We start from the raw sequence: 14608 nt of genomic DNA, 5'->3' as shown, positions 1-14608 counted from the left end.
TAATATGCAACACATTGGCCAAGTTTTCTTCACATCTTAGTGCTCACTCCTTCTTAATTTCAATAATTTCATTTACCCTTCCTATAATCAGTTTCCTTTCCTGTAGCATTGGGACAGTTCTTACTTTTTCAGTTCAGACAAGTGTTTTGACACAGGAGTTAGGACTTATTCATAAATAAAAATACTATACATTAATGAATACTAGAATATATGGGAAAAATCTGTGCATTCAGGTCAGTCATTTGATACTGTAATTGAGTTTGGCTTGTTTTTGAGAAGTATTTGAGAAAGCCAGTACAAATATATTTCACATCTGATTTGTTTTATCCTTCATAATTCTGTATTGGGAAGAAGCCTGAGCCTTTTCTTGAAACCTTGCTTCCTAAATTGTAAGAGTGACCTCTAGTGCTTTACTACTTTGCTGTGTGATGCAAGCCTTTTTTGCAATGGTTTTAATATGCCTCCCTGTATGCAACTGATTTAGTTTTGTGCATAGTGCCAAATGCTATTAATGTGCAATTCAATTATCATGGACTTGTGAAAATGGATGTATTCATAAACTGTTCAATACAGAATGATGAAGAGAATTAAAGCTGTGGCTGGACTGCAGCACGGTGTTTAACAAGAGGAACTTAGTATTCATGTTTAGGGCTATACTATGCACTTGAGTATCAGATACCATTACTGAATGACAGCACAAGATCACTTGGTGCTGCAATGTGAACGTCTGTCTCATGGGAGCATGTTTAGTTTACAAACCATCCCTATGCAAAACCCTAGGCTATAGACTCATTCAGCACTTCAGACTTCTCTGCCGTTGCTCAAATGTTTACAGGGAGCTGCCCCCTGCCACTGGGCTGTAAGGTTATTCCTGAACATTCCTCCATGCTTTGGCGTGCACTTTCTTCCCATAGAGGCATTGCTCCTTCCCTCCCCATTCCCGTGATGCACGACCAGTGCCTCAACAAGACGGGGAAAAAACATGCTCTGGCATTTAGTCTACTGTTCTAACACATGTATGCAAAATGAAATCCTTCAGCTCGATGAAGCTGAATCAAATGGAAAAAGAATAGCTCAGAACTATTACTGAATGACAACCCCCCTGAAAATGAGTTTCTTGCTAAGCCTCTTCCTTTACTTTTCTTTTTAATTTAATTTTAAAATAATTAATTCATCACTGAAAAACACAGATTTGCCTCCTAGAGGGCAGATTGTTTTTAAAAATGTAATCACTGTCTTTATTTTGCAATACCATCCTACTGGCTAACTATGAATTACTCATTTTTTAAAAAAAACTTTCTGCTGGAGCTGATAGTGTTCTCTTCCTTAGTCATGCACGAACAATAATCCTTAAGCAATCAATGCAGAGACCATAAAATCTTGCTATACACATTTTATCTTGTTGTATTTGTACTGCTCTTGAACTGCACAGTAATGTCAATCATCAGAGTTATTTAAGTGTAGGCTTAATTCAGGAGATGCAGATACCAGGTTTGAAAATTATAAATTGCTAAAAACCAAGCTGGTACAGTACACAACAGAAATCTGCTAGTAATTTCCACGTAAGGCAAAATTCCTTGGAAAATACTACACTTACAAACAGAACACAAAAATGAAAATGGGGCTGAACATGCATCCCTTAGTAAAATGCTGCTTTCAGATACTCTTAGGCTGCAAGCTTTAACAATATTCTGTACATAGAGTCACGGCAAAAATCTACTGAAGGATTTTAGAACATTTTCAGCCCAGCAACTTGCTGTCACAATTTCAAAGCAGTAAGCATTTGTCTCCAAAATAGTATTAATTCTAAATGCAAATAAAATATCCCAGAAGTTTACAAAGCACTCCGAATTGAGTTTCAAATCATATGCAATACTTACATTTATTCCCTGCCACTGCCGTGTGCCAGTTATGCACAGACAGGAGAAACAGCAGCTTCGAGAAGATTTCAGTGACAGAATCCATGTTCACATTCACTGAGGCAACCAAAAGAATCCGAGTATTAGGAAACAGCTGCTCTGTACTTCAGTCCTGCTTCTGCCTCTTCTCACGGCTTCTCTCTGCCTCTCTTCTCGCAGTGCTTCCCAGTGACTAGATACCTCAATCAAATGCACTCCGCATCTCCTCACACAGGCACACACCTCCAAATCTGCTTCTTCCTCTAACAGCAATCCCTGAAGAGCAGCAGCGAGAATTTCTCCTCCAATTTCACAGAATCACTCAGGGCTAAACTGCCAGACTCCCCTGCACCGCTCGCTGACTACAGCCTCACGCTCTCCGCGTGTCCTGAACACCCCTGGTGGTGACAGGTAGGAAATGTGGGTCTCTGGTGGAAGCCAGACAATAAGACAAGAGCAGCCAGCACATGAGCACTGAGGCACAACTACTTGCCGGGTGCTCGCCCTGGCCAGTTGCGCCCTGGCCAGTTGTCCTTTTTTTTCTTTTTTTTGGGGTGGGGAAGAGGGGAGCATTAACTGTGCGTGCTGCCATTCCTTGTGTTTTTTGTGTTGCAATTTTTTCTACGTGCAGCTGCAAAAGCATTACAAGATCTGCATTTTTTTGAATGAACACATTTTGCCTGTAGTAGAGAATCTAAGCTTGCAAGTAAAAAGAGCTGTCTATCTTTACTTATGAAGTGAGCATAGGACCAAATGATCACCTGCCCCTCAGAAAAACACGCCATGAATGTCTCTGGTTGGGTTTATTGCTATTAATAATGACATTAAAGGATTACATTCTGAACACCTAAGAGGAAACACTTATAATATAAACATATGATTGAGCCAAACTTTCCCAAAGAACTCTATCCCCCAAACACCCACATAAAGCACATTTTGCTTTCAGCAAAGAGGAAGCTGTCTTTAAGCTGTCCTAATGTTTGTACTTAGGTTATATTGGAAAATAGCTTCATTTGGGAAAGAGCTTCAGTGGAATTTTAGGTCATTATAATTAAACTATATCCTAAAAGTGTTTTTGCAAAACAGGCTAAATTGCTGTGTATGTTAACTATAGAAAAGTTACAGTCCTCAAGTATGAGGAATAGCCTGCTTATTAGCAAACTCCTGACATTAATGAGGGCAAAGGCTGCACTAAAAGACCACATCAGTGGCTTCATCACTGCTACTTCTGGAGGGCTTCCACTATACAGACTGTCTTTATATTTTTGCAGAATTTACTATGACAATACTACAAAAGGACATTCCTAGTTACTATGAGGTGCACAAAAAGCAGACTTAGAAATTACAAATTCAGCCCAGCGTCACAAACTTTGTCTTTCTACTTCATGTGGACTGTTTAGGAGCTCAGATATACCAACAGTTTTTCCATTCAAAAGGATTCTAGTGTCTGTGGGTCAGACACTGGATAGCATATTTCTGAGTTTCTTTCTTGCATGTCACAGAGACTACGGAATTTAATGCAAGCTGCCATGTACTTACCTGAAAGGAGGTTGTAGCGAGGTGGGTGTTGGACACTTTTCACAAGTAGTAAGTGATAGGACGAGAGCAAACAGCCTCAAGTTGCTCCAGGGGAGATTTAGACTGGATAGTAGGGAAATTTCTTTACCGACAGGGTTATCAAGCATTGGAACAGGCTGCCCAAGGAAGTGGTTGAGTCATCATCTTTGCAGGTATTTAAAAGACATGTGGCTGTGGTGCTTAGGGACATGGTTTAATGGTGGACTTGTCAGTGTTAGGTTAATGGTTGGACTAGATGACCTTAAAGGTCTTTTCCAACCTAAATGATTCTATGATTCTACGTAGAACTCTTTGGTGTCAGGAACAACTGTGGGACCGAGATGAAATGTGAATTAAGCCCCAAAAGATTGTGAACTTTAGTTGCCGATTTAAATCCTTTTTGTCAGCTCTTGAAGGATGGTCTGATGCAACTAGAGAAGGAAAAGTAAGCTGTATTTTTGTTTAATACTACCTCAACCAGAATATATATATATATATTCATAAATGTATATATTTCCAAGTATATATTTTCAATATATTACCTGTATATATTCAAGGCTTAGCCAAAACTTCAAAAATAAAATTGCTAAACAACAGGAAATATTTTGAAAGGTGCTTAGTGCAGCATTTGGTTACATTCTTTTCAAAATAGCAAATCAGCATGACTAAGATTAAAAAAGCCTATTTCTAAATGACAAAACTGGGCAGAAAGATTCAGAGGAAATTAAAATAATTTATTGTGCATCCAGTCTTCCTCTCCTCCATATCAACTTTTATTTGTATGAAAAAGGCATGGAAAACTGTATTAAAGATTATGTGGATCATAAGCCCTCTAGCTTTCCTAAATCTTCCCTTAAATTCAAAACTCTGTCTCCAGAGTTTAGTACATCTATAGAGTAACGTATCCATAAACTGGATTTCTTTGTCATATAGTTCCTTGAGTTAATATTGACCTTCTGACTAAATTAATATGAACATAAAAGTGTTCCTTGTGCTGCATCCCCTCTATAAAGAATATCCCATGAGATGGTCCTGGACTCTGCAGCTAGACAAAATTTCATGTATAAAATAGGACAAATATCACATCAAATCTTGGCAAGGACTTTCTATGGAGTGATATTCTTTAGGATTAGCACTGAGAACGACAGGGCTTTGAATTAAGAAGGATTATTATTCTGGTAATGTAATACAAATTCAGCAAAAAGGCCAATGCCATTCTGGGTAAATATTTGTCTTATAAAAGAGCTTGCTGTTACCAAAAAGGAACATCTGACAGAGAAAGCTCATAGGATTTTTTTTTCTGAACTACAAGTAAATATATAGATGGAAATAACGTACTTTTATAATTATGGAAGAGCCAATCTTGTAGCAAAATAATATGCTGAAATGTGTATATATGTTTGTGTGTGGGCAGACGGAATTACAGAAGTCTATACAACAGTATGTATCTGGAATGTCAAGATAATAATCTTCCTTATGCAGGAATGAATCTATAGTACCTAGAAAGTGCATAAAATGTCATAGCTTGACTCACCCAGAATATTACAACCACCTCACTGCCTTTGCATCATAACGTATCTCCCTCCTGCATATGTGAAATGCTTCTGCTCACATAATCTTATGTGTCTCTGTTCCAGCATCTCATTTCCCATTTCTCTTCCATAGAATGTTCAGGTTTGTCATTAACTTCTGAGCTCTTCTTTGCAGGACTTGGACAAGTATTTCCCATTCCTGTTTGGCTGCATAGCTTTTTTACAAGCCCCTTTTCCTGTTCTCCTTTATTTCCCTCACTGTTTCAGTGTTTTATTTTCTTTCTTACATATATATATTTTATTTTATTTTATTTTATTTTATTTTATTTTATTTTATTTTATTTTATTTTATTTTATTTTATTTTATTTTATTTTATTTTATTTCGCCTGCATTCCAAAAATCTTACTCATTTTATGTTTCTGTGAAATGTAACATTTTATCCATTTGATTTGATAGAGAATGTTTCCCAGTGTATATGCATATATGTCTTATTTAGAAAGACTGCACGTTTCCCGGAACAATGGCCATGTCTTGTTAGAAATTCATCCTCACAATTGAAACATCTGCAAAATTTAGTTGTGCAAAATTTGAATCATTTGATTTGGGTATTGCCAGCCTTCATTTACAAATGAAGGACTTTGTAATGAAGTCCTTTTTCTTAGCAGACTCAAACTAATAGAAAAATAATTCCTCTTTAAAATTATTCTCACTGTGTGTTTTTGTATATAAAGAGGAAACACTTTTAAAGTAATTCTAACTGTACTGCTGGTACTACTGCAACCTGCTTATTAATTGTAAAATAGTTGTAAAAGACAACTAACTAACCTTTTAAGGACACAGGACAGTTATAAGCTATATGCCAGGGAATGCACTTTCCTCTGCCTCTGGCAGAAAGTCAACCTTACAACAGAATGATTATTTTCATTTTCAGTGTATCATAGTCATTCACTACACATTATTTAATGACAACAAATGTAATTAATGAATATATGCTTGCAAAGCACAAGAAAAGAAGTAAGCAAAGTCAACAGCATCCATACTGGCTGGTTGAAAATTTTTGCTTTAATCCTCAGCAGTAAATTCCTCATTCCTTATCAAGTCCTCAGAAACCATAAGCCAAATTGGAAATTAGCTATTCACTAATTACCTTCAGCATCTCACCTTTCACTAGTCCAGCCCCATCAAGGCAACATTTTTATATCCAACCAGTTGTGTCATTTTATTCGTATTTCAGGAGACTAGAAAGAAAGAGATGCAAATTTTTAAAGTTTCTGTTCTTTTTAATCCTATTTATTTCTGTTTTCTTCATCCCCTCATCTGCCTTATGGCCCTGGTTAACCCTCCTTCTAGTGCCACCTGCTGCAGTTTTATTGGTATTACAGGTTTCTCTCTACAGTACCTAGTTATATACTGCAGCTGGAGAATGTATCTTTTTAATGCAAACTGAACTCTTTCAAGATCATGTAAAATCTGCTTCCCAAAACTACTAGCGTCCCTGCAGAAAAGCACTGCTGTAATTGTCTGCAGAAACTGCAGAGAGCAGAAACGCACAAATATAAAAAAAAAAAAAAAAAAAGAACAGAGCCCCATTACACCAGGTACACTAATAATGAGATTTGGAATATTTTTTAGCCGTTTATAAGACAAAATAAAATTCATATCCACCTAATAATACTACACTTTTTTTTTTTAATCATAGATGTCTATAATAGGGATAGCATAGAGTAAAAAATGCTTGTCAGAAATAAAGGCAGTATAACTACTGCCTATACTATAACTACTAGTTAAGACTATAACTAGTCTTAACATTATTATTTTTTTTCCAGTAGGGGCAGAATAGTACAGTTTGCCTTCTGGTTGCAAGGCTGCAAGTTTCCATTCAGGCTGTATTGGTTAAAAAGGAAAAAAAGAACTAAATGTTATTTCATTAGGGTTTTAAAACCTATTTCTTTCTCAGGTGAGACAAAGAACCCAGAAAGGAGCAGACATGGCTCCATGCACCTGCAGGAGAAGAATTCACTCCCTTAACACTGCTGAAAATGCGGGTTTGAAGGAAGGAACAAGATGTGTGGCTGCACAGATAGTTTATCTGATGCTGATGACTGATCATTCAGATTTTTCACCTGAAAGGATGCGGTGAAAATCCTGGAGGTATCTGTTTTTAGGTTTTATTAAAGTAGTTCCTTTTAACCCTTGTAAATCTTCTCATTTCACAGGCAAGAGTCGTATTCCTTCCACAATAAACACTGTGTATTGTGGCTGCTAACACAGGAAGTTAGAGTTTCAATACAGGGCACTGGAGAATGAATTTATGCATCTTTTAATAAACATTTTTAACAAGTTTCACATGTGAAGGGATTAATTTTTAAAAGGATAACTTAAGAAGTAATTTATATAAATAAAATAAGTTGGGGGGATAATAAAAGGAAGCAAGAAAACAGTCTTGCAGGCCTTGATAATAAGCTACTGTGGTAGCTTTGCTCCTAAGCAGAGCATGTCTTGAAGCGCAGAATAATTAAAGACATGGAGATTGAAAAGGGACAGTAATGCCATAAAATATAACATGGATTTACCAAAGGCAGATCATAGCACACTAACTTGATAGCTCTCTTTGATATCTGATTCTTTCCTAACAGAAAGAAACACAGATTCTTGGCATCGAATGCATATGACTATGATAATAGTATGATGTTTCTTTGATGATGTAAGAAAGATGGACTATAGCAAAGAGCATGTGCAATGAATAAGAGGGAAAGACAGCAATAGAAGGGGCAAAAAGGTTTCAAGGTGTCATTAAAGTATAAGCCTTGCTTAATATATTCAGTTATGGCTACAGTGCAAATACAAGGATCAGGCTTGTGGGGCTGGGAGATTGGGAGACCTTTAGGAAAATACAGTCAGTGTAGGAAAGGTCTATAGTATCACACACAAGCACAGGATGATCTTCCTGAAGAATAAGAAGTTAAACTATATGAACTAGTAAAATATGCAGAATGTGTGTTATCTAAGGCTGATGACATAAGCTGTAAGTTAGTTCTTTATTTGGAAGCAGAGGTAAGACTAGTGAGGTCCCACCTGTGGTGGAATATAAGCTTCCAGTGTGATTGCACCACAAAAAAAAGGGCAATTGTAACATGCATGAGGGAGGAATTTGTAGTGTGAATGCAGTATAGTAGTATACTACAGGAGGAAGGAAGGTTTCTGAGCTGTGAACAGAGTGAGAGCCAAAGGGCCTGACAAGAAATGAACAAACGATACAGAGAATCCATCTCCCTGTTTTTGTACTGTTGTGCTAGGGTTTAAAATGTGGATCTGAAAATCTTCGGGAGTGGTAAAGAGCTGAGAATCCAAGATCCATGCCCTGGATTGTGACTCCAAACACGGGAAATTTTGGAAAACTTTTCAAATAATGGAATAACTCTGGCTCCATTTCCCAAAGGAGACAGTTAAATCTTGGAGAAGGCTCTGTCCGGGCTGAGATTCTCATTTGATATAGGCATGGCCGTCTGGCTCAGAATCAGTCTGGGAAGACTTCAATAGGACTAGTATATTAAGATTATTCCCTTGCTTTGGTGCTCCCCAAGGACTAACTTAGGTCATTGCCCACTGAGTGGTTGGTCTGGTGCAATTCTCATTCACAGCGAGCTTTCTCTGAGCATCAAATAGGGAACTTAGCTGCCTGGCTGAAATGTGGAGATTTCAGGCATCTGAAAGTCAGATGTTGAGCTGCTTGTTCTCATCATGCCCAACGATATGGCTACACAGACCGATGCAAATAAGACTACAAAGCATCCAGCCTGAAGCTATCTTTTATCTGTCTACTTGATGTATAAGAAATGTAGCTCAGGTCTGTCTCTACATGTTTAAGAAGACATTTCCTGGTTTTCTTTGTATATCAAGCCCAGCTCTCATTGTCAAGAAAGCAGAGTCATTACATAATGGGCCCGGGTTTTATTCCTCCTTGAATAGGAGGAAAGACAACCCTCCTTGAAGTAGAAATATTAGGAAGGTAAACATGAAAAAATTGTTTATGTAAATTTTTTTAGATGCTAGGAAAAAACTGCATCACTGTTAGAATTTTGTTATATGTAACTGTTTCGTGTTCAAAATCTCTCAGTTTAGTGGAAAGCAGACAAGGGCTCAGCCTCTATACAACACAAGATGTAACTTACACAAGCCTGATTTCCTCAATGTTAGGAGAAAAGGCCATGTAATATGTCTTCTGTATCTTAATTTGTGTGAAATTGTTCATTTGTCAACAGAATTTGTGACTGCATTAGGGTACAGATCTGGTGCATGCTGTAGCAGTGTGTAAGAGAGATAATACAAAAGAAGGGAAGTAGACTTGTGTGAGCTGAACAAGGTCAAAAATATGGGACCTAGCTTTTTCCAAAATGTGAATGTCTCTAAACTGAATGGGCAGGTCTCACCTGCATTGTTAGCACTTAAAGTAAACTGCAAATAACCAATGTTCCATTGATCTGGACTATATTTTACAGACCAGGGTCAGACTCTACATACTGTAGGTTAACTGCTGCTGACGTTGTTCAATGTGTTAAGACATACACACAGTTCTATGAAGGAAAATGATTTTTTTCAGGTGTCTTTTTTTGTTTTTGTGGTTTTGGGTTTTTTTTCCCTTTTTCCTTTAGATATTATTTTGCAGGCATCAGAAAAGGGAAAATCACTAAACTGTTTTCCTTCTTAGTTCCCTCTTCCCTTTGTTATATCCCCATGGGTATTATATGCAAAGTATTCAGCTTGAATATGAAGATTTGCTTATATATGGTTTAGTAGTATAAACATAACATGATACTATGAGCAACTCTGAATATAACAGTTCCTACCTAGTAAATATGATCTTGATCTCTTCAAGGAGTACAATTTCTTTGCAGGTGTGTTGTGGGTATGTAATCTGCTGTCGTGATTTGGCCTCAGATGGCAACAAAGAACCACGTGCTGCTCTTTTGAGCTTCCCCCGCATGGGGAAGGATCAGAAGAAAAAGGCAAAACTCGTGGGTTGAGACAAAGGCAGTTTAACAGAACAACAAAGGGAACAGGAAAACAACAATAATACGGGCTGAGGAATATACAAACATGATTACAGAACCACTGCTTACCAACCGGACCCAGGATGCCCGAACCTGCTCCCAAACGGGACTTCCTGCCGACTCCCCAGGCAGCTCGGACTGGGCATGGCTCACATGGGATGGAACACCTGTGTCACTGCCAGAGCCTGGGGAGAATTAACCCTATCCCTGCCAGAACCAGGACATTATCCACCCCTTATTCCATATCATCTACACCATGCCCAGATCTTACAGGTTCCAATGAATTGTCACCATTTTCCCCTGTCTTATATAAAAAATATGTATATAAATATATATATATACGTACATATATATGCATACAGATATAATGCCCTTAGTCTATGGACCATCCCTCTAAAATGTCTGTTGAGTTCATTTAATCCATGGCTTTGGGCTCCATCTGTTAGAACAGTCTCTCAGGGCAGGTGAGATGCTGTGTGGTGCTGGCCTGTTGCATGCTGTATTTTCGGAGCTTGTGACTGGTGTACCCGGTGCAGCTCATGCACGCAGTCCGTGGGCTGAAGATGTAGATCTTGAGGAGGTTGCTGGGTGCCAGCTGCTGAGGTCAGGTCTGATCCCATCACCACTGCGCTTTACTCAGTGTTTCATCAAAGTCCATCTGCCCTTAATTTGGGTGATTCTTACTGGAGTCCAACTGATAGAAAGTATACTAATGAGGACATACAGTGGCAGGGTTACTGAGCAATTAATATCATACAATTTGATTCATTGGCTATTCTTGCTCAAAATCAGATGCCTGTGAGGTATGCGTTGGACTTCCCCATCCTTCCGCATCACCCACCAAGTGCACCCAAGTCCTTGGGCAAAAGCGATCCCACGGATGGATTTGCCTTTGCCTGAGCAGGACTGACCCAGACTGTGTTCCCTAACATATTCTTCATGTGCACTACGGGGACTTTATCTCCTTCTATGGTACGTGGAAGTTTTGATTGGGCAGGGCCAGCTCGACTGGTAGATCCCCTAGTGTTAACTAGCCAGGTAGCTTTTGCTAAATGTGTATCCCAATGTTTTAAAGTCCCACCACCCATTGCTCTCAGTGTAGTTTTTAACAGTCCATTGTATCTTTCTATCTTCCCAGAGGCTGCTGCGTGATAGGGGATGTGATATACCCACTCAATACCATGCTCTTTGGCCCAGGTGTCTGTGAGGCTGTTTCAGAAATGAGTCCGGTTGTCCGACTCAGTTCTCTCTGGGGTGCCATGTCGCCACAGGACTTGTTTTTTGCCGCATGGCCTTGATTTTCAAGGCCCAGGATAGTGTTCTGGGCAGTGGCATGGGGCACAGAGCATGTTTCCAGCCATCCGGTGGTCGCTTCCACCATTGTGAGCACACGGTGCTTGCCTTGACGGGTTTGTCACAGTGTGATATAATCAATCTGCCAGGCCTCCCCATATTTATATTTCAGCCATCGTTCTCCATACCAAAGAGGCTTCAAACGCTTGGCTTGCTCGATTGCAGCACAAGTCTCACTTTCATGGATAACCTGTGCAATAGTGTCCATGGCCAAGTCCACCCCTCGGTCACAAGCCCATCTATATGGCGCATCTCTTCCTTGATGGCCTGAGGTGTCATGGGCCCACCGAGCTATGAATAGCTCACCCTTACATTGCCAGTCCAGATCCACCTGAGCCACTTCAGTCCTAGCAGCCCAATCCACCTGATGGTTGTTGTGATGTTCCTCCGTGGCCCGATTCTTGGGTACATGGGCATCAACTTGACGTACTTTCACAACCAGATTCTCTATCTGGGCAGCAATATCTTGCCACAGTTCGGCAGCCCAGATGGGTTTGCCTCTGCGCTGCCAGTTGCCCTGCTTCCACTGCCGTAGCCACCCCCACAGAGCATTTGCCACCATCCATGAAATGGTATAAAGTACTGGACATTCTCCTCACTCAGCAATGTCCAAAGCCAGCTGAATGGCTTTCACCTCTGCAAACTGTCTCGATTCACCTTGTCTTTCACTGGCTTCTGCAGCTTGTCGTGTAGGACTCCACACAGCAGCCTTCCACTTTCGATGCTTTCCCACAATACGGCAGGACCCATCAGTGAACAGGGCATATTTCTTCTCATTTTCTGGCAGTTTATTATATGGTGGGGCCTCTTCCACACGCGTCACCTCCTCCTCTGGTGACATTCCGAAACCCTTGCCTTCTGGCCAGTCCATGATCACTTCTGGAATTCCTGGGCAACTGGGGTTTCCCATTCGAGTTCACTGTGTGATCAGTGCAATCCACTTACTCCATGTAGCATCAGATTTGTGGTGGGGACCCTTTCTTTGAACACCCAGCCCAGCACCGGCAGTCAAGGTGCTAAAAGAAGCTCTGCTTCTGTACCAGCCACTTCCAAAGCAGCTTGAACCCCTTCATATGCTGCCAATATCTCTTCTTCTGTTGGAGTGTAGCAGGTTTCGGATCCTCTGTATCCCCGCCTCCAAAACCCTAGGGGTCAGCCTAGGGGTCAGCTTTCTTCATATTGCCCAAGCCGGCCAGCCACCTTATCCGCCGTTGGTCCCTCTTTGTCTCTCCATTCCATTACTGCTATTGAGTTGGTATGTGACGATGGTGTGCTCTGTACAAACTTCTGACCCATGGGCCTTGTGCATTGGACCTCATCAGGGTCTGTGGGTAAGTCTGCATTGTCGAAGTCATAATAAATCATCTCCCGCATGGCTAATTCTCTCAGGTACTAGATACCTCTTTCCATGGTAGTCCACTTGCTTGGCTGACGTACAAAATCTCCACTGAAGGGGTACCTTTCCCCCATGCCTGGCAGGAGTCGTTTCCAGAGGCTGAGGGCGTGGGTCTTCTTCCCAATTGCCTTGTCAATGCCACCTTCCCTAGACAGGGATCCCAGCTGCCTGGCTTTCCTACCCTCTAATTCCAGGCTACTGGCCCCGTTATCCCAGTACCGGCGCAGCCAGATGACAACGTGCTCACCTGAAAGTCAGCTAAAATCTTTTCGCATATCCCACAGCTCGCTCAAGGAGAGGGATCGAGTGATTATCTCTGGTTCTGCCTGTTCCTCCTGTTCTTGTGATGACCCTGGTTCATCGTCATCTCTTACTAAGCGAACTGATTTCTTTGTGTACTTCTTCTATACAGGGACAACTGATACTGGCACAGATTGGTTTCCTGGTTCAGCTGCAGTGGCTGCTGAATAATAAGGTTTTAAATGTGCATGAAACAGATACATATGGAAAGAATATATAGCACCATTTCTCTCTGTCTTCACTTTAAATGTGACAAGAGAACTCCTCTCATATAAGAACTGTACAATCTGGAAATGCAGGTTTTCTATTGTCTGTTTTAAAAACTAATTCCTTTCATCTTCAGTTTCTACCACGCACAGAAAACCATGGCCAAAGATGCTTCACTTGTTTAGCTGACTCTCTAGAAGCTGTAAGAGACCTGACCTACAAGATCAGTCATCACGTTCACTGGGTAAACAAGCGTTGTGCAATGCACTCAGAGAGCTACCAAGGTCTGCGATGGATAGATGTAAAACCTGTTCCCCAACACAGTCTAGATATAATGAGAAGTGAGGATGGGAAAGGGGACTAGGTTGCAGAAGGTTAAAGACCAAGATACAAAGAGGTATAGGGGAATCAGATCTGGAACAAGCAGAAGATGAAGTGGATTGTGTAGGTGTCCAAAGGAGACCAAAAGACTTTGTACTTAGTAAGAAACCCTTAAACTTGGGAACAAATTTCGCATGTGTCAGTGTTCCTCTGTGAGAAGTCTGTGAAGCTCATAGCTGAGAATTTATCTTTGTTTAAGCAGTACTCTACACAGAAGAATCGTAGAATCATAGAATCTTCATGGTTGGAAAGGACCCTTAAGGTCATCGAGTCCAACCAAATAACCTACAATCTCTGCCACTAGAGCATGCCCTGAAGTGCCAAATCTAGACGTTTTGTAAATATCTCTAGGGATGGTGACTCGACCACCTCCCCAGGAAAGCTGTTCCAGTGCCTGACCACTCTTTCAGTAAGGGAAGGGCTTCTACAAGCATATTGGAAGCAAAAGGAAGACCAGAGAATTTGTGGGCCCACTGTTGAATGAAACAGGAGCCATGGTGACGGAGGATGCAGAGAATGTGGAGTTACTGAATGCCTTCTTTGCTTTGGTCTTTACTGCTTGGCCCAACCCTCAGGAGTCCCAGGCATTGGGGGAAGTAACGGGGAAAGAAGAAGCCTTCCCTTGGGTTGAGGAGGATTGAGTGACAGATCAATTAGATCAATTAGATATTCACAAGTCCATGGGCCCCGATGGGATGCACCCAAGAGTGCTGAGGGAGCTGGTGGAAGTCATTGCTGAGCCACTCTCCATCGTCTTTGAAAGGTCCTGGAGAACAGGTGAGGTGCCTGAGGACTGCAGGAAAGCCATTGTCACTCCGGCCTTCAAAAAGGGCAAGAAGGAGGGCCCAGGGAACTACAGGCCGGTCAGCCTCACCTCCATCCCTGGAAAGATGATGGAACAGGTTGTTCTGGGCGTCATCTCAAGGCATGTG

General features: G+C 40.8%; 1 protein-coding gene across 4 annotated transcripts in view; it reads right to left on the bottom strand.

Annotated features, from left to right (window-relative positions):
• CNTNAP4 (contactin associated protein family member 4) overlaps positions 1-2286 on the bottom strand; it is a 242550-nt gene extending 240264 nt beyond the window's left edge. For all 4 annotated transcript variants that reach the window (XR_010069045.1, XM_063319940.1, XM_063319943.1 and 1 more), the window contains exon 1: positions 1881-2286. Coding sequence is in view for 3 of the 4 variants with exons in the window: in XM_063319940.1 (XP_063176010.1) it covers positions 1881-1965 (85 nt within the window). In the remaining variant the exon portion in view is untranslated. The remainder of the gene's footprint in view (positions 1-1880) is intronic.
• Between the last annotated feature and the right edge of the window lie 12322 nt (positions 2287-14608).

The sequence above is a fragment of the Chroicocephalus ridibundus genome, chromosome Z (assembly GCF_963924245.1).
Source record: "Chroicocephalus ridibundus chromosome Z, bChrRid1.1, whole genome shotgun sequence".
Taxonomy (NCBI): domain Eukaryota; kingdom Metazoa; phylum Chordata; class Aves; order Charadriiformes; family Laridae; genus Chroicocephalus; species Chroicocephalus ridibundus.
Note: the sequence above shows the minus strand (reverse complement) of the source record. Positions and strands in the feature narration are given on the sequence as shown.